Source organism: Copadichromis virginalis, linkage group LG17, assembly GCF_057382275.1.
Source record: "Copadichromis virginalis isolate Kocher_CV1m ecotype Utaka linkage group LG17, C_Virginalis_male_GT1.1, whole genome shotgun sequence".
In the NCBI taxonomy this organism is placed as follows: domain Eukaryota; kingdom Metazoa; phylum Chordata; class Actinopteri; order Cichliformes; family Cichlidae; genus Copadichromis; species Copadichromis virginalis.
Window position 1 is genome coordinate 2,783,877 of NC_140634.1, and position 18,777 is coordinate 2,802,653.

At 41.8% G+C, this 18,777-nt stretch overlaps 3 protein-coding genes across 5 annotated transcripts; all 3 read left to right on the forward strand.

Annotated features, from left to right (window-relative positions):
* The first annotated feature begins 521 nt into the window (after positions 1–521).
* LOC146688756 (serine/threonine-protein kinase pim-2-like) lies at positions 522–4,805 on the forward strand. Of its 2 annotated transcripts, XR_014916155.1 has the most exons (10): positions 522–746; positions 848–1,027; positions 1,272–1,460; positions 1,726–1,820; positions 1,906–1,953; positions 2,262–2,483; positions 2,565–2,745; positions 2,835–3,011; positions 3,101–3,538; positions 4,048–4,804. XR_014916155.1 is itself a non-coding variant. In XM_085437443.1 (9 exons), exons 1-9 carry the CDS (start codon positions 674–676, stop codon positions 3,190–3,192), a joined length of 1,257 nt encoding a protein of 418 aa, XP_085293569.1. In that variant the 5' UTR covers positions 522–673; the 3' UTR covers positions 3,193–4,805. The 2 variants fall into 2 exon arrangements, 1 of the variants encoding a protein (XP_085293569.1); XM_085437443.1 differs by having other exon boundaries at positions 3,101–4,805.
* Positions 4,806–7,293: 2,488 nt separating this feature from the next.
* LOC146688757 (serine/threonine-protein kinase pim-2-like) lies at positions 7,294–11,648 on the forward strand. Of its 2 annotated transcripts, XR_014916156.1 has the most exons (10): positions 7,294–7,614; positions 7,716–7,895; positions 8,140–8,328; positions 8,594–8,688; positions 8,774–8,821; positions 9,130–9,351; positions 9,433–9,613; positions 9,703–9,879; positions 9,969–10,406; positions 10,916–11,648. XR_014916156.1 is itself a non-coding variant. In XM_085437444.1 (9 exons), the coding sequence occupies exons 1-9, from the start codon at positions 7,542–7,544 to the stop codon at positions 10,058–10,060; spliced, it is 1,257 nt and encodes a 418-aa protein (XP_085293570.1). In that variant the 5' UTR covers positions 7,294–7,541; the 3' UTR covers positions 10,061–11,648. The 2 variants fall into 2 exon arrangements, 1 of the variants encoding a protein (XP_085293570.1); XM_085437444.1 differs by having other exon boundaries at positions 9,969–11,648.
* Positions 11,649–12,210: 562 nt separating this feature from the next.
* LOC146688758 (serine/threonine-protein kinase pim-2-like) lies at positions 12,211–18,542 on the forward strand. Its single transcript, XM_085437447.1, has 10 exons — positions 12,211–12,228; positions 14,371–14,479; positions 14,581–14,760; positions 15,005–15,193; positions 15,459–15,553; positions 15,639–15,686; positions 15,995–16,216; positions 16,298–16,478; positions 16,568–16,744; positions 16,834–18,542. Exons 2-10 carry the CDS (start codon positions 14,407–14,409, stop codon positions 16,923–16,925), a joined length of 1,257 nt encoding a protein of 418 aa, XP_085293573.1. The 5' UTR covers positions 12,211–12,228; positions 14,371–14,406; the 3' UTR covers positions 16,926–18,542.
* Positions 18,543–18,777: the final 235 nt, after the last annotated feature.

Sequence of the window (18,777 nt, forward strand, 5' to 3'; positions counted from 1 at the left end):
GACTTTCAAAGTAAAACAGGAAACACATAAAACAGACTGAACAAAGACACAGACTCGCACGCACTGCAACAGAGGGAACAGAGACGTGGGACCAGGGCAGACACAGACACTGACTGGAGACGGGGATATAGCCACTAAGGACACACAGAGACGCGAACTAGACAAGGGGATACAGCTGACAGGGGAGACAGAGCAGCTAGAGAAGACAGAGACATAAACTATAAGACAGAACTCAAAGAAACCAAAGACTAGAAAGTATAAATAATATAATAAACTCAAAACCCCAGGGTCAACGACCCAGGCATCCTAACAACAATATTATCTATAATATCCATTGCTTGTTCCTAACTAGTTTTATGGCCTTTGTTGTAGAAGCACAGTTCCCACCTTGAAGCAGCCCTCTATAAACATGCATTTATGCAGCTGCGCTACAGTTTTTGCAATATTGCACCCCTAAATAAATCTTTACAGAACTTTGCCTTCACCAGAAACTACTGCCTAGCCCAGGCTGATGTTCTGTAGCTATGGAAACCAAGAATTCCAAAATCTTGTGATGTCATCACCTCGTTGTTATAAGACATTGTTATAAGACACTAAAGATCATAGTTCTCACACACAGCTCATTGCATCTTTGCAGAGTGAAGAGTGAAATCCTGAAACTAAATTAACCTAAATGAATCACACAATGTCAAAGTCTTGGCCAACTTATACTGCACCACGTCCTGTGGATCTGAATAACCCTCTAGGTAAGTCAAATGGGATTCATATGGTAATTATGCATGCTTCTGGGTTTTTATTTGAGGCAACTGAATTTGACTTAAACAAAATCATCTTTTGTTGATTTCAGGACACCAAACAGAGCCTTGCATCTCCACACTGGTGAAGATGACTCCAGATGGAAGAATAGAGGGAAGAAAGAGAAGGGACTTACCTGAAAGACTGGACAAATCCCCCAAAAAAAGCAAAAGCAGTGGAGGTCCAAAACCGGGTCCCAGCCACTTTGTTTCTGGGGAATCCAGTTTGAAATGTAAGTGATAAGACCTGTTTTAGCTGTGACATTATCTTGGCTATGTAGTTTATTTTGTGACTTTAACTGTGTACTTAACGGTCTTTAACTTTGTAGTTGGTTCATTTAGCCTTCTTTGTGTTGATTTTCAGTGTGCAGTTATTGCTTTAATGCACGATTGCCAGACCTTAGAAAGTCAGTAGAAAGCAGTTGACACAGAGTTGGACTGAAAATGCTTAAAGTCAAACTACTTTTTCCATTTTAGTTGGCCTTCTCATAGTGCCTTCAAGCGACTCTAGTATAATTAAGAGGAGCAACAAACGGAAGAGCACTAGTGACGAATCTGAGGGACCATCCAGCAAAAAAAGCAGGACAACGAGCCCAGAGGAGAGTCCCACCCAGGAACCCTCTGAAACATGTGACTCACCGAGGATATCCGGCACTGACAGAATAGGTAAGATAATGGCAATATTTCTGAGCTGGATCACAAGATCCTTTAGAATTTGTCCTGGGGTTTGAGATTGGGTTTGATTCCTGTGGGACCAATCGACAATAAGAGACACTCTGGGCAGTAGTGACGTTACCTACCTACTAATCTGCTAAAATGTAGCTGCTATTTACCAATTAATAGAAATGTTATAGCAAAGCTCTATAGGACTGTGCCAGCTGTTTTCTGTGTAACAAGTCATAACCTGTATGTTTTTCCTGTGTGTCTGCAGAAGACTTCCTGGAAAAATATCAAGAGCTGGAGGTGCTGGGTCATGGAGGCTTTGCCACCGTGTTTTCTGGAATACGCATAAAAGACAGTTTTCCAGTATGGCTTCTTACATTTGCATTTCACAGATCTTCAGTTTATTCCTGTTTGTACTTCTCTAACCCAGAAAATGTCTTTAATGCAGGTGGCAATCAAACATGTTCAACAGCGCAGACTTGCGCGCACAACAATGGTAAGCGTCTTTTCTTATTCCAGCAGGTATTTATATTATTTCAGGCCTTCTCAGGCATCAAGCATAAGGCACGTATTTCCTCCGTGCATGAACCAGACTGGTCTCACAGTTGTGTGTGAAATCGTCAGGAAATATGGTCGAATTCTATGAACAGTGGGTCACCTTATTGTTTAAACTGACATGTTTCAGTGGAAAGAATGCTTTTTAAAGATCAGGTCATTTTGTGACTATTTCAAAACTGTCTGTACGCTGATAGCTACTTTTGTTGAAATTCTGAATACTGACCTGAAGTAACTTTCCTTCTGAAGGATTGGAATGGGAAAAGTACTGATGTTCCCCTGGAGGTGGCGCTACTGATACAAGTTGGGGCTGGACCACACGATACGGAAAGCAGTATAACCCCACTTCTACTTGACTGGTTTGATCTGGAAGATGAGCTTATTATGGTTTTTGAGAAACCAGAAAATTGCATGGACTTAGACAATTACCTCAAAACTACAGATAAACCTCTGTCAGAGACACATGTTAAGGTAAGTGACGAGCATTTGGAGCTTACAGCAGTTTTTCATAGAGAATGTCCTGTGCTCCAAATATGGCTTCCTTTCTTTTAGGTCATAATGAAGCAACTAGTTGACGCAGCCATTACGATGGATAACAAGGGGGTTTTCCACCGAGATATTAAACCACACAACATTCTAATTGAAACATCTTCGGAGGAACCCCGAGTGCGATACATCGATTTTGGCTGTGGAGTCACGTTTACTCCGGGACAAAGGTTCAGGAGGAACGCAGGTATGTTTTCAGCCACAGCGTTGTGCTGTCATGAACTGTCTCCACATCATGTTCCCTCCCCATTAATTCTTCTTATCTTTGTGTTTTAGGAACCAGGATCTACTATAGTCCAGAGTGGTTCATGTACGGCTTCTGCTCTGCAGAATATACTACAGCCTGGCAGCTGGGTGTTGTGATGTACCAGCTGTTACACAACAAGTTACCATTTGACTGCGACTACAAGATCATCAACCAAAACCCACCGATTTTAGCTGACATTTCAAACAGTAAGATTTCTGCCAAAAGGGCTGTTGATATAAGAAAGGTGAAATAACTTTGTGGATAACTTTAACAAGAGTATTTCATTTCTGTAAAGAATGCAGGGATTTTTTGACGGGGTGTCTGAGGAAGCACTACAAGGACCGCTTCACCCTGGAGGATCTTCGGAATCACATGTGGCTCAAATGATTTCTGCGCACCATGAACTAAAAGGTTATGGAGCAAAAGCTCCAACACATCACAAGTCATCAACAAGTCACTTTTCAAATTTAGTAGCAATGTTGCAGTTGCTGTCACGTGGCTCTTTTTTGGTGTTTTCTTTTCCAATCCAGCAGCAAGCAGTCTGAGACCTCCATCTGACCTTCATCTAAATATAGTGTCAAGCGGCGGCTGTGTGAAGGCAAGAGAGGACCCAAATGCACAGCTCTAGACACACGGTGATGACCTCAAAGGCAGGTCTTTATTAACAGGAACGTAAGAAGCCATACAATAACTAACCTGGGAGCAACTAAAGCTGAGGCGCTGGGAAGACACGGTAAATGCACACAACCTAGAGGGACGACGCAACACAGAACAAAGGGACACTCTGACATAAATACACAGAAGGTAATGAGAGAAGTGGGAACACACGGGGAACACAGCTGAAGACAATTAGCGAGCAGGGAGGACACGAAACTGAAAATACTGACACCAAGATGTGGACCTTAAACACAACACAGTACACAGAGATGAGCACAGAGAGAGAGAGGCAGAGAAGAAGGATGAATATGGGGGGATGAGGAGAACACAGAACACAAAGGATGGGAACACGGTACCAGAACAAACACCACAATAAAAACATGGACACAGGGGGAATCCAAATACCAAACCAACCAATCCAATGGACATAAGGAACAAAATACAAAACTACAGGAAAACTAAGAACACTGGGTCAAAATGACCCAGGACCATGACATATAGGCTTTTGTAGGCTTGCTTTATGAAAAATGTCATTGATGAAAATGTAGTGTATATCTGTTATTAACCTCTGTCTCTCTTCCACAGCATGTCTTTATCCTGTCTTCCTTCTCTCACCCCAACCGGTCGCAGCAGATGGCCGCCCCTCCCTGAGCCTGGTTCTGCCGGAGGTTTCTTCCTGTTAAAAGGGAGTTTTTCCTTCCCACTGTCGCCAAAGTGCTTGCTCAAAGGGGGTCATATGATTGTTGGGTTTTTCTCTGTATCTATGAAGCGCCTTGAGGTGACTTTTGTTGTGATTTGGCGCTATATAAATACAATTGAATTGAATTGGGCAGCACGGTGGCACGGTGGTTAGCACTGTTGCCGCACAGCAAGAAGGTCCTGAGTTCAATTCCAACATCAGGCTGGGGTCTTTCTGTGTGGAGTTTGCATGTTCTCCCCGTGTTTGCGTGGGTTCCCTCCGGGTACTCCGGCTTCCTCCCACCGTCCAAAGACATGCAGCTTGTGGGGATAGGTTAATTGGATAATCCAAATTGCCATTAGGTGTGAACGTGAGTGTGAATGGTTGTCTGTCCCTGTGTGTTGGCCCTGCGACAGACTGGCGACCTGTCCAGGGTGTACCCTGCCTCTCGCCCTATGACAGCTGGGATAGGCTCCAGCGCCCCCCGCGACCCTTGAATTGAATTGAGGCCATGATGCATTTTATTGTAGCTCATCATCATCCGACCCTGCCCTGAAAGTAGCTGAAGAAATGTTGGCATACCGAAAGGTTTGCTTTGGGGGTACTATTTGGTGCCATTTTAAGTTAACAACTATTAAAAAAAAAAAAAAAAGAGTCATATTTTGTGTGATTTTTTCATTACTGTTGTATATACTATATTAATGTTTGACCACATTTGGGAATCAGAGCAGAGAGAAGATGACAACAGGTGGCGCCATATTGCCAACTGACTAGTCTTCTTCATAAAATATGATACAAAAGCATGATTACAAATACAATAAATGCTTCTGGATGGCAAATGCTCTGTTCAGTACACACGTTTTACTTTGAACACATAGGTATGCAGCATGCACACAACATGCATTCATCCTTTTTGGTTGAGTCCATGGTGATGGCCTGTGTCTTTCCGAGTTCTCCTCAAACACTTTGGCTTCCCTCTACAATGTTAGGCCTCTTATTAACCTTTGTCATGTCATGCACACATTGCTCAAGAGCTGTTGCCATATTGGATGTGATAACCTGTAGCGATCACATCCAATAACTCATGTGTTGTTTACATACAAATGATCACTGCTTTTTTTTCACTGCTGTGCTGCTGGTTGCAGCAATCACCAGGGATAGAGAATCTTTTTTGTTGCCTTTCAGGTGATTTGGATAGAAGAGGAGCATCACATAAAAGGTAGTATCAGTTCTAAATTATTTGAAATCCAAGTATCTGTTTCAAACAATATTTGACTGTGAGGCTTGGTTACCGGTTGTTGCTGGTTCTCACTGGTTGTCACTAGTTGTTACCGCTTGCTGCTGGTGCAGCAGCACTGACAGCTAACATGGCGGTTAAATCGACACATTTTGCTGCACCCATTTTTAGTTTTAATTGTTTTATGTCAGCTTTTCAGCTCCACCTTCTCCACTTCTTCCACACTAAACTTTTTCTACAAGCTGCGTTAGCGCACACCAAAGGTAGGGGAGGTGCTCAGGTTCACTGTCATTGATCATAATCGATCGATAGTGAAAAGTCCCCGCTCAATGCTCAGCTCAAATGCACAAATATATACAATTATGAGATATTCATGAAGTATTTTTATTTTATTTTGCCATTTATATATGTTGGCACTAACAGTGCTCAAGACAATACTTATATACTGTCAATATGTGACATATTGAAATCGCGTTTGAATTTGCGCTTGTTTTTTGCTTTCACTTTGCAATCGCACGAACTGTGTATAGAGAGCGACAGCACTGATTGGTGAGTGATGATAATTTGTGCACCAATTCCTCTGACATCGTCTTATCAATCGTTAGCTTACTATGCAAACATGACAAGTGAAATCTCCTGCAGCTTAAACATGTGAGAGGTTGATCGCGCAGAGAATCGCTGAGCGTTATGTGAGTGCGTGTGTAAAAGCAGCAGGATATATATTTTAGTTCTGCTGAGCCAAATAAGACAGGTCAGGGTGAAGAAGTGACAGCCAAAGAAAAGCTTACCATAAAACGGAGAAGTTATGACAAATCAGACTATAAGGCAAAAAGAAAGTGCAGCTTTATGGTTTCATGGACAAAAGAATTTCTGTGGCTGCGATATGATGAGCTAAATAACCAGGGCTGCACATAAGTGGTCCGCAGGTGCGCATTCGCTGTCAAAATAAAAAACACGCACAAGGGTTAGGGTTAAATTTAAAAACTGTACTTTTGAGTTAAAATATATATTTATAATTTTAATAAATGACAAATTAAAAAGGCATGAACATTTTTTTTGTATCGAAAAAATATCGAACCGTGACACCAAAGTATCGAACCGAACCGTGAATTTTGTGTATCGTTGCACCCCTAATATATATATATATATATGTGTAATTTTAACAAGAACTTTATTGAACAATCAGTGAGTATACAACATACAAACAGATGAGGTATACAAGTGGAACATAAATATGAACAACCAGCGGTTAAAGAAAAAAAGAAAAAAACCCCACACCGATAGAGTTGGGAAGCAGGTACCATGCTTGTTACATCAGCTAACAATACTAACTTCCACAACACTCACCAAGACAGTCGGAGGTTAGGTAAAACAGAGCAAATAAATTATTGAGAAATTATAAGAAAATACATTAGGCAGGAAAGGAAAAAGAATAACTGTGGAAGTTCAAATTCACTGGGCTACACGTGCTTTCTTTCTATAGCCTTTGAACCTTGAAAAATATAACCTCATCACAGTAACGCATAATTTTATTATGCATTACATCCAATACTGCTCATACATTTAGTGAGTAACTAGTCACAATAATGCGCACAGATACGATTTATAGATCAGTCAACACATTCCAGCACCTTTAGGCAACTGTTTTTGTGATTTGGTGCTGTAAATAAAACTGAAATCAAGTGAATTTTGACTTAACCTGTGCTGTTAGCTTTTAGCCTGCAAAGCTATCCATTAGCCTTCACTACTGCCTTACAAGTAAATGCTGCCCAAAGAGAGTCCTTCTTGTTGGTATAATAGCTACAATATTATCTATAATATCCATTGCTTGTTCCTAACTAGTTTTATGGCCTTTGTTGTAGAAGCACAGTTCCCACCTTGAAGCAGCCCTCTATAAACATGCATTTATGCAGCTGCGCTACAGTTTTTGCAATATTGCACCCCTAAATAAATCTTTACAGAACTTTGCCTTCACCAGAAACTACTGCCTAGCCCAGGCTGATGTTCTGTAGCTATGGAAACCAAGAATTCCAAAATCTTGTGATGTCATCACCTCGTTGTTATAAGACATTGTTATAAGACACTAAAGATCATAGTTCTCACACACAGCTCATTGCATCTTTGCAGAGTGAAGAGTGAAATCCTGAAACTAAATTAACCTAAATGAATCACACAATGTCAAAGTCTTGGCCAACTTATACTGCACCACGTCCTGTGGATCTGAATAACCCTCTAGGTAAGTCAAATGGGATTCATATGGTAATTATGCATGCTTCTGGGTTTTTATTTGAGGCAACTGAATTTGACTTAAACAAAATCATCTTTTGTTGATTTCAGGACACCAAACAGAGCCTTGCATCTCCACACTGGTGAAGATGACTCCAGATGGAAGAATAGAGGGAAGAAAGAGAAGGGACTTACCTGAAAGACTGGACAAATCCCCCAAAAAAAGCAAAAGCAGTGGAGGTCCAAAACCGGGTCCCAGCCACTTTGTTTCTGGGGAATCCAGTTTGAAATGTAAGTGATAAGACCTGTTTTAGCTGTGACATTATCTTGGCTATGTAGTTTATTTTGTGACTTTAACTGTGTACTTAACGGTCTTTAACTTTGTAGTTGGTTCATTTAGCCTTCTTTGTGTTGATTTTCAGTGTGCAGTTATTGCTTTAATGCACGATTGCCAGACCTTAGAAAGTCAGTAGAAAGCAGTTGACACAGAGTTGGACTGAAAATGCTTAAAGTCAAACTACTTTTTCCATTTTAGTTGGCCTTCTCATAGTGCCTTCAAGCGACTCTAGTATAATTAAGAGGAGCAACAAACGGAAGAGCACTAGTGACGAATCTGAGGGACCATCCAGCAAAAAAAGCAGGACAACGAGCCCAGAGGAGAGTCCCACCCAGGAACCCTCTGAAACATGTGACTCACCGAGGATATCCGGCACTGACAGAAAAGGTAAGATAATGGCAATATTTCTGAGCTGGATCACAAGATCCTTTAGAATTTGTCCTGGGGTTTGAGATTGGGTTTGATTCCTGTGGGACCAATCGACAATAAGAGACACTCTGGGCAGTAGTGACGTTACCTACCTACTAATCTGCTAAAATGTAGCTGCTATTTACCAATTAATAGAAATGTTATAGCAAAGCTCTATAGGACTGTGCCAGCTGTTTTCTGTGTAACAAGTCATAACCTGTATGTTTTTCCTGTGTGTCTGCAGAAGACTTCCTGGAAAAATATCAAGAGCTGGAGGTGCTGGGTCATGGAGGCTTTGCCACCGTGTTTTCTGGAATACGCATAAAAGACAGTTTTCCAGTATGGCTTCTTACATTTGCATTTCACAGATCTTCAGTTTATTCCTGTTTGTACTTCTCTAACCCAGAAAATGTCTTTAATGCAGGTGGCAATCAAACATGTTCAACAGCGCAGACTTGCGCGCACAACAATGGTAAGCGTCTTTTCTTATTCCAGCAGGTATTTATATTATTTCAGGCCTTCTCAGGCATCAAGCATAAGGCACGTATTTCCTCCGTGCATGAACCAGACTGGTCTCACAGTTGTGTGTGAAATCGTCAGGAAATATGGTCGAATTCTATGAACAGTGGGTCACCTTATTGTTTAAACTGACATGTTTCAGTGGAAAGAATGCTTTTTAAAGATCAGGTCATTTTGTGACTATTTCAAAACTGTCTGTACGCTGATAGCTACTTTTGTTGAAATTCTGAATACTGACCTGAAGTAACTTTCCTTCTGAAGGATTGGAATGGGAAAAGTACTGATGTTCCCCTGGAGGTGGCGCTACTGATACAAGTTGGGGCTGGACCACACGATACGGAAAGCAGTATAACCCCACTTCTACTTGACTGGTTTGATCTGGAAGATGAGCTTATTATGGTTTTTGAGAAACCAGAAAATTGCATGGACTTAGACAATTACCTCAAAACTACAGATAAACCTCTGTCAGAGACACATGTTAAGGTAAGTGACGAGCATTTGGAGCTTACAGCAGTTTTTCATAGAGAATGTCCTGTGCTCCAAATATGGCTTCCTTTCTTTTAGGTCATAATGAAGCAACTAGTTGACGCAGCCATTACGATGGATAACAAGGGGGTTTTCCACCGAGATATTAAACCACACAACATTCTAATTGAAACATCTTCGGAGGAACCCCGAGTGCGATACATCGATTTTGGCTGTGGAGTCACGTTTACTCCGGGACAAAGGTTCAGGAGGAACGCAGGTATGTTTTCAGCCACAGCGTTGTGCTGTCATGAACTGTCTCCACATCATGTTCCCTCCCCATTAATTCTTCTTATCTTTGTGTTTTAGGAACCAGGATCTACAATAGTCCAGAGTGGTTCATGTACGGCTTCTGCTCTGCAGAATATACTACAGCCTGGCAGCTGGGTGTTGTGATGTACCAGCTGTTACACAACAAGTTACCATTTGACTGCGACTACAAGATCATCAACCAAAACCCACCGATTTTAGCTGACATTTCAAACAGTAAGATTTCTGCCAAAAGGGCTGTTGATATAAGAAAGGTGAAATAACTTTGTGGATAACTTTAACAAGAGTATTTCATTTCTGTAAAGAATGCAGGGATTTTTTGACGGGGTGTCTGAGGAAGCACTACAAGGACCGCTTCACCCTGGAGGATCTTCGGAATCACATGTGGCTCAAATGATTTCTGCGCACCATGAACTAAAAGGTTATGGAGCAAAAGCTCCAACACATCACAAGTCATCAACAAGTCACTTTTCAAATTTAGTAGCAATGTTGCAGTTGCTGTCACGTGGCTCTTTTTTGGTGTTTTCTTTTCCAATCCAGCAGCAAGCAGTCTGAGACCTCCATCTGACCTTCATCTAAATATAGTGTCAAGCGGCGGCTGTGTGAAGGCAAGAGAGGACCCAAATGCACAGCTCTAGACACACGGTGATGACCTCAAAGGCAGGTCTTTATTAACAGGAACGTAAGAAGCCATACAATAACTAACCTGGGAGCAACTAAAGCTGAGGCGCTGGGAAGACACGGTAAATGCACACAACCTAGAGGGACGACGCAACACAGAACAAAGGGACACTCTGACATAAATACACAGAAGGTAATGAGAGAAGTGGGAACACACGGGGAACACAGCTGAAGACAATTAGCGAGCAGGGAGGACACGAAACTGAAAATACTGACACCAAGATGTGGACCTTAAACACAACACAGTACACAGAGATGAGCACAGAGAGAGAGAGGCAGAGAAGAAGGATGAATATGGGGGGATGAGGAGAACACAGAACACAAAGGATGGGAACACGGTACCAGAACAAACACCACAATAAAAACATGGACACAGGGGGAATCCAAATACCAAACCAACCAATCCAATGGACATAAGGAACAAAATACAAAACTACAGGAAAACTAAGAACACTGGGTCAAAATGACCCAGGACCATGACATATAGGCTTTTGTAGGCTTGCTTTATGAAAAATGTCATTGATGAAAATGTAGTGTATATCTGTTATTAACCTCTGTCTCTCTTCCACAGCATGTCTTTATCCTGTCTTCCTTCTCTCACCCCAACCGGTCGCAGCAGATGGCCGCCCCTCCCTGAGCCTGGTTCTGCCGGAGGTTTCTTCCTGTTAAAAGGGAGTTTTTCCTTCCCACTGTCGCCAAAGTGCTTGCTCAAAGGGGGTCATATGATTGTTGGGTTTTTCTCTGTATCTATGAAGCGCCTTGAGGCGACTTTTGTTGTGATTTGGCGCTATATAAATACAATTGAATTGAATTGGGCAGCACGGTGGCACGGTGGTTAGCACTGTTGCCGCACAGCAAGAAGGTCCTGAGTTCAATTCCAACATCAGGCCGGGGTCTTTCTGTGTGGAGTTTGCATGTTCTCCCCGTGTTTGCGTGGGTTCCCTCCGGGTACTCCGGCTTCCTCCCACCGTCCAAAGACATGCAGCTTGTGGGGATAGGTTAATTGGATAATCCAAATTGCCATTAGGTGTGAACGTGAGTGTGAATGGTTGTCTGTCCCTGTGTGTTGGCCCTGCGACAGACTGGCGACCTGTCCAGGGTGTACCCTGCCTCTCGCCCTATGACAGCTGGGATAGGCTCCAGCGCCCCCCGCGACCCTTGAATTGAATTGAGGCCATGATGCATTTTATTGTAGCTCATCATCATCCGACCCTGCCCTGAAAGTAGCTGAAGAAATGTTGGCATACCGAAAGGTTTGCTTTGGGGGTACTATTTGGTGCCATTTTAAGTTAACAACTATTAAAAAAAAAACCAAAAGAGTCATATTTTGTGTGATTTTTTCATTACTGTTGTATATACTATATTAATGTTTGACCACATTTGGGAATCAGAGCAGAGAGAAGATGACAACAGGTGGCGCCATATTGCCAACTGACTAGTCTTCTTCATAAAATATGATACAAAAGCATGATTACAAATACAATAAATGCTTCTGGATGGCAAATGCTCTGTTCAGTACACACGTTTTACTTTGAACACATAGGTATGCAGCATGCACACAACATGCATTCATCCTTTTTGGTTGAGTCCATGGTGATGGCCTGTGTCTTTCCGAGTTCTCCTCAAACACTTTGGCTTCCCTCTACAATGTTAGGCCTCTTATTAACCTTTGTCATGTCATGCACACATTGCTCAAGAGCTGTTGCCATATTGGATGTGATAACCTGTAGCGATCACATCCAATAACTCATGTGTTGTTTACATACAAATGATCACTGCTTTTTTTTCACTGCTGTGCTGCTGGTTGCAGCAATCACCAGGGATAGAGAATCTTTTTTGTTGCCTTTCAGGTGATTTGGATAGAAGAGGAGCATCACATAAAAGGTAGTATCAGTTCTAAATTATTTGAAATCCAAGTATCTGTTTCAAACAATATTTGACTGTGAGGCTTGGTTACCGGTTGTTGCTGGTTCTCACTGGTTGTCACTAGTTGTTACCGCTTGCTGCTGGTGCAGCAGCACTGACAGCTAACATGGCGGTTAAATCGACACATTTTGCTGCACCCATTTTTAGTTTTAATTGTTTTATGTCAGCTTTTCAGCTCCACCTTCTCCACTTCTTCCACACTAAACTTTTTCTACAAGCTGCGTGAGCGCACACCAAAGGTAGGGGAGGTGCTCAGGTTCACTGTCATTGATCATAATCGATCGATAGTGAAAAGTCCCCGCTCAATGCTCAGCTCAAATGCACAAATATATACAATTATGAGATATTCATGAAGTATTTTTATTTTATTTTGCCATTTATATATGTTGGCACTAACAGTGCTCAAGACAATACTTATATACTGTCATTATGTGACATATTGAAATCGCGTTTGAATTTGCGCTTGTTTTTTGCTTTCACTTTGCAATCGCACGAACTGTGTATAGAGAGCGACAGCACTGATTGGTGAGTGGTGATAATTTGTGCACCAATTCCTCTGACATCGTCTTATCAATCGTTAGCTTACTATGCAAACATGACAAGTGAAATCTCCTGCAGCTTAAACATGTGAGAGGTTGATCGCGCAGAGAATCGCTGAGCTTATGTGAGTGCGTGTGTAAAAGCAGCAGGATATATATTTTAGTTCTGCTGAGCCAAATAAGACAGGTCAGGGTGAAGAAGTGACAGCCAAAGAAAAGCTTACCACAAAACGGAGAAGTTATGACAAATCAGACTATAAGGCAAAAAGAAAGTGCAGCTTTATGGTTTCATGGACAAAAGAATTTCTGTGGCTGCGATATGATGAGCTAAATAACCAGGGCTGCACATAAGTGGTCCGCAGGTGTGCATTCGCTGTCAAAATAAAAAACACGCACAAGGGTTAGGGTTAAATTTAAAAACTGTACTTTTGAGTTAAAATATATATTTATAATTTTAATAAATGACAAATTAAAAAGGCATGAACATTTTTTTTGTATCGAAAAAATATCGAACCGTGACACCAAAGTATCGAACCGAACCGGGAATTTTGTGTATTGTTGCACCCCTAATATATATATATATGTGTGTAATTTTAACAAGAACTTTATTGAACAATCAGTGAGTATACAACATACAAACAGATGAGGTATACAAGTGGAACATAAATATGAACAACCAGCGGTTAAAGAAAAAAAGAAAAAAAACCCACACCGATAGAGTTGGGAAGCAGGTACCATGCTTGTTACATCAGCTAACAATACTAACTTCCACAACACTCACCAAGACAGTCGGAGGTTAGGTAAAACAGAGCAAATAAATTATTGAGAAATTATAAGAAAATACATTAGGCAGGAAAGGAAAAAGAATAACTGTGGAAGTTCAAATTCACTGGGCTACACGTGCTTTCTTTCTATAGCCTTTGAACCTTGAAAAATATAACCTCATCACAGTAACGCATAATTTTATTATGCATTACATCCAATACTGCTCATACATTTAGTGAGTAACTAGTCACAATAATGCGCACAGATACGATTTATAGATCAGTCAACACATTCCAGCACCTTTAGGCAACTGTTTTTGTGATTTGGTGCTGTAAATAAAACTGAAATCAAGTGAATTTTGACTTAACCTGTGCTGCTAGCTTTTAGCCTGCAAAGCTATCCATTAGCCTTCACTACTGCCTTACAAGTAAATGCTGCCCAAAGAGAGTCCTTCTTGTTGGTATAATAGCTACAATATTATCTATAATATCCATTGCTTGTTCCTAACTAGTTTTATGGCCTTTGTTGTAGAAGCACAGTTCCCACCTTGAAGCAGCCCTCTATAAACATGCATTTATGCAGCTGCGCTACAGTTTTTGCAATATTGCACCCCTAAATAAATCTTTACAGAACTTTGCCTTCACCAGAAACTACTGCCTAGCCCAGGCTGATGTTCTGTAGCTATGGAAACCAAGAATTCCAAAATCTTGTGATGTCATCACCTCGTTGTTATAAGACATTGTTATAAGACACTAAAGATCATAGTTCTCACACACAGCTCATTGCATCTTTGCAGAGTGAAGAGTGAAATCCTGAAACTAAATTAACCTAAATGAATCACACAATGTCAAAGTCTTGGCCAACTTATACTGCACCACGTCCTGTGGATCTGAATAACCCTCTAGGTAAGTCAAATGGGATTCATATGGTAATTATGCATGCTTCTGGGTTTTTATTTGAAGCAACTGAATTTGACTTAAACAAAATCATCTTTTGTTGATTTCAGGACACCAAACAGAGCCTTGCATCTCCACACTGGTGAAGATGACTCCAGATGGAAGAATAGAGGGAAGAAAGAGAAGGGACTTACCTGAAAGACTGGACAAATCCCCCAAAAAAAGCAAAAGCAGTGGAGGTCCAAAACCGGGTCCCAGCCACTTTGTTTCTGGGGAATCCAGTTTGAAATGTAAGTGATAAGACCTGTTTTAGCTGTGACATTATCTTGGCTATGTAGTTTATTTTGTGACTTTAACTGTGTACTTAACGGTCTTTAACTTTGTAGTTGGTTCATTTAGCCTTCTTTGTGTTGATTTTCAGTGTGCAGTTATTGCTTTAATGCACGATTGCCAGACCTTAGAAAGTCAGTAGAAAGCAGTTGACACAGAGTTGGACTGAAAATGCTTAAAGTCAAACTACTTTTTCCATTTTAGTTGGCCTTCTCATAGTGCCTTCAAGCGACTCTAGTATAATTAAGAGGAGCAACAAACGGAAGAGCACTAGTGACGAATCTGAGGGACCATCCAGCAAAAAAAGCAGGACAACGAGCCCAGAGGAGAGTCCCACCCAGGAACCCTCTGAAACATGTGACTCACCGAGGATATCCGGCACTGACAGAAAAGGTAAGATAATGGCAATATTTCTGAGCTGGATCACAAGATCCTTTAGAATTTGTCCTGGGGTTTGAGATTGGGTTTGATTCCTGTGGGACCAATCGACAATAAGAGACACTCTGGGCAGTAGTGACGTTACCTACCTACTAATCTGCTAAAATGTAGCTGCTATTTACCAATTAATAGAAATGTTATAGCAAAGCTCTATAGGACTGTGCCAGCTGTTTTCTGTGTAACAAGTCATAACCTGTATGTTTTTCCTGTGTGTCTGCAGAAGACTTCCTGGAAAAATATCAAGAGCTGGAGGTGCTGGGTCATGGAGGCTTTGCCACCGTGTTTTCTGGAATACGCATAAAAGACAGTTTTCCAGTATGGCTTCTTACATTTGCATTTCACAGATCTTCAGTTTATTCCTGTTTGTACTTCTCTAACCCAGAAAATGTCTTTAATGCAGGTGGCAATCAAACATGTTCAACAGCGCAGACTTGCGCGCACAACAATGGTAAGCGTCTTTTCTTATTCCAGCAGGTATTGATATTATTTCAGGCCTTCTCAGGCATCAAGCATAAGGCACGTATTTCCTCCGTGCATGAACCAGACTGGTCTCACAGTTGTGTGTGAAATCGTCAGGAAATATGGTCGAATTCTATGAACAGTGGGTCACCTTATTGTTTAAACTGACATGTTTCAGTGGAAAGAATGCTTTTTAAAGATCAGGTCATTTTGTGACTATTTCAAAACTGTCTGTACGCTGATAGCTACTTTTGTTGAAATTCTGAATACTGACCTGAAGTAACTTTCCTTCTGAAGGATTGGAATGGGAAAAGTACTGATGTTCCCCTGGAGGTGGCGCTACTGATACAAGTTGGGGCTGGACCACACGATACGGAAAGCAGTATAACCCCACTTCTACTTGACTGGTTTGATCTGGAAGATGAACTTATTATGGTTTTTGAGAAACCAGAAAATTGCATGGACTTAGACAATTACCTCAAAACTACAGATAAACCTCTGTCAGAGACACATGTTAAGGTAAGTGACGAGCATTTGGAGCTTACAGCAGTTTTTCATAGAGAATGTCCTGTGCTCCAAATATGGCTTCCTTTCTTTTAGGTCATAATGAAGCAACTAGTTGACGCAGCCATTACGATGGATAACAAGGGGGTTTTCCACCGAGATATTAAACCACACAACATTCTAATTGAAACATCTTCGGAGGAACCCCGAGTGCGATACATCGATTTTGGCTGTGGAGTCACGTTTACTCCGGGACAAAGGTTCAGGAGGAACGCAGGTATGTTTTCAGCCACAGCGTTGTGCTGTCATGAACTGTCTCCACATCATGTTCCCTCCCCATTAATTCTTCTTATCTTTGTGTTTTAGGAACCAGGATCTACTATAGTCCAGAGTGGTTCATGTACGGCTTCTGCTCTGCAGAATATACTACAGCCTGGCAGCTGGGTGTTGTGATGTACCAGCTGTTACACAACAAGTTACCATTTGACTGCGACTACAAGATCATCAACCAAAACCCACCGATTTTAGCTGACATTTCAAACAGTAAGATTTCTGCCAAAAGGGCTGTTGATATAAGAAAGGTGAAATAACTTTGTGGATAACTTTAACAAGAGTATTTCATTTCTGTAAAGAATGCAGGGATTTTTTGACGGGGTGTCTGAGGAAGCACTACAAGGACCGCTTCACCCTGGAGGATCTTCGGAATCACATGTGGCTCAAATGATTTCTGCGCACCATGAACTAAAAGGTTATGGAGCAAAAGCTCCAACACATCACAAGTCATCAACAAGTCACTTTTCAAATTTAGTAGCAATGTTGCAGTTGCTGTCACGTGGCTCTTTTTTGGTGTTTTCTTTTCCAATCCAGCAGCAAGCAGTCTGAGACCTCCATCTGACCTTCATCTAAATATAGTGTCAAGCGGCGGCTGTGTGAAGGCAAGAGAGGACCCAAATGCACAGCTCTAGACACACGGTGATGACCTCAAAGGCAGGTCTTTATTAACAGGAACGTAAGAAGCCATACAATAACTAACCTGGGAGCAACTAAAGCTGAGGCGCTGGGAAGACACGGTAAATGCACACAACCTAGAGGGACGACGCAACACAGAACAAAGGGACACTCTGACATAAATACACAGAAGGTAATGAGAGAAGTGGGAACACACGGGGAACACAGCTGAAGACAATTAGCGAGCAGGGAGGACACGAAACTGAAAATACTGACACCAAGATGTGGACCTTAAACACAACACAGTACACAGAGATGAGCACAGAGAGAGAGAGGCAGAGAAGAAGGATGAATATGGGGGGATGAGGAGAACACAGAACACAAAGGATGGGAACACGGTACCAGAACAAACACCACAATAAAAACATGGACACAGGGGGAATCCAAATACCAAACCAACCAATCCAATGGACATAAGGAACAAAATACAAAACTACAGGAAAACTAAGAACACTGGGTCAAAATGACCCAGGACCATGACATATAGGCTTTTGTAGGCTTGCTTTATGAAAAATGTCATTGATGAAAATGTAGTGTATATCTGTTATTAACCTCTGTCTCTCTTCCACAGCATGTCTTTATCCTGTCTTCCTTCTCTCACCCCAACCGGTCACAGCAGATGGCCGCCCCTCCCTGAGCCTGGTTCTGCCGGAGGTTTCTTCCTGTTAAAAGGGAGTTTTTCCTTCCCACTGTCGCCAAAGTGCTTGCTCAAAGGGGGTCATATGATTGTTGGGTTTTTCTCTGTATCTATGAAGCGCCTTGAGGCGACTTTTGTTGTGATTTGGCGCTATATAAATACAATTGAATTGAATTGGGCAGCACGGTGGCACGGTGGTTAGCACTGTTGCCGCACAGCAAGAAGGTCCTGAGTTCAATTCCAACATCAGGCTGGGGTCTTTCTGTGTGGAGTTTGCATGTTCTCCCCGTGTTTGCGTGGGTTCCCTCCGGGTACTCCGGCTTCCTCCCACCGTCCAAAGACATGCAGCTTGTGGGGATAGGTTAATTGGATAATCCAAATTGCCATTAGGTGTGAACGTGAGTGTGAATGGTTGTCTGTCCCTGTGTGTTGGCCCTGCGACAGACTGGCGACCTGTCCAGGGTGTACCCTGCCTCTCGCCCTATGACAGCTGGGATAGGCTCCAGCGCCCCCCGCGACCCTTGAATTGAATTGAGGCCATGATGCATTTTATTGTAGCTCATCATCATCCGACCCTGCCCTGAAAGTAGCTGAAGAAATGTTGGCATACCGAAAGGTTTGCTTTGGGGGTACTATTTGGTGCCATTTTAAGTTAACAACTATTAAAAAAAAAAAAAAAGAGTCATATTTTGTGTGATTTTTTCATTACTGTTGTATATACTATATTAATGTTTGACCACATTTGGGAATCAGAGCAGAGAGAAGATGACAACAGGTGGCGCCATATTGCCAACTGACTAGTCTTCTTCATAAAATATGATACAAAAGCATGATTACAAATACAATAAATGCTTCTGGATGGCAAATGCTCTGTTCAGTACACACGTTTTACTTTGAACACATAGGTATGCAGCATGCACACAACATGCAT

Coding starts and splice junctions, on each gene's coding strand:
- LOC146688757 (XM_085437444.1), top strand. CDS start 7,542: ATGAATCACACAATGTCAAAGTCTTGGCCAACTTATACTGCACCACGT. Junction 8,689..8,773: donor GCATAAAAGACAGTTTTCCA/GTATGGCTTCTT, acceptor TCTTTAATGCAG/GTGGCAATCAAACATGTTCA. Junction 9,880..9,968: donor TTTAGCTGACATTTCAAACA/GTAAGATTTCTG, acceptor ATTTCTGTAAAG/AATGCAGGGATTTTTTGACG.
- LOC146688756 (XM_085437443.1), top strand. CDS start 674: ATGAATCACACAATGTCAAAGTCTTGGCCAACTTATACTGCACCACGT. Junction 1,028..1,271: donor TGGGGAATCCAGTTTGAAAT/GTAAGTGATAAG, acceptor TTTCCATTTTAG/TTGGCCTTCTCATAGTGCCT. Junction 1,461..1,725: donor ATCCGGCACTGACAGAATAG/GTAAGATAATGG, acceptor GTGTGTCTGCAG/AAGACTTCCTGGAAAAATAT.
- LOC146688758 (XM_085437447.1), top strand. CDS start 14,407: ATGAATCACACAATGTCAAAGTCTTGGCCAACTTATACTGCACCACGT. Junction 14,480..14,580: donor GGATCTGAATAACCCTCTAG/GTAAGTCAAATG, acceptor TGTTGATTTCAG/GACACCAAACAGAGCCTTGC. Junction 16,745..16,833: donor TTTAGCTGACATTTCAAACA/GTAAGATTTCTG, acceptor ATTTCTGTAAAG/AATGCAGGGATTTTTTGACG.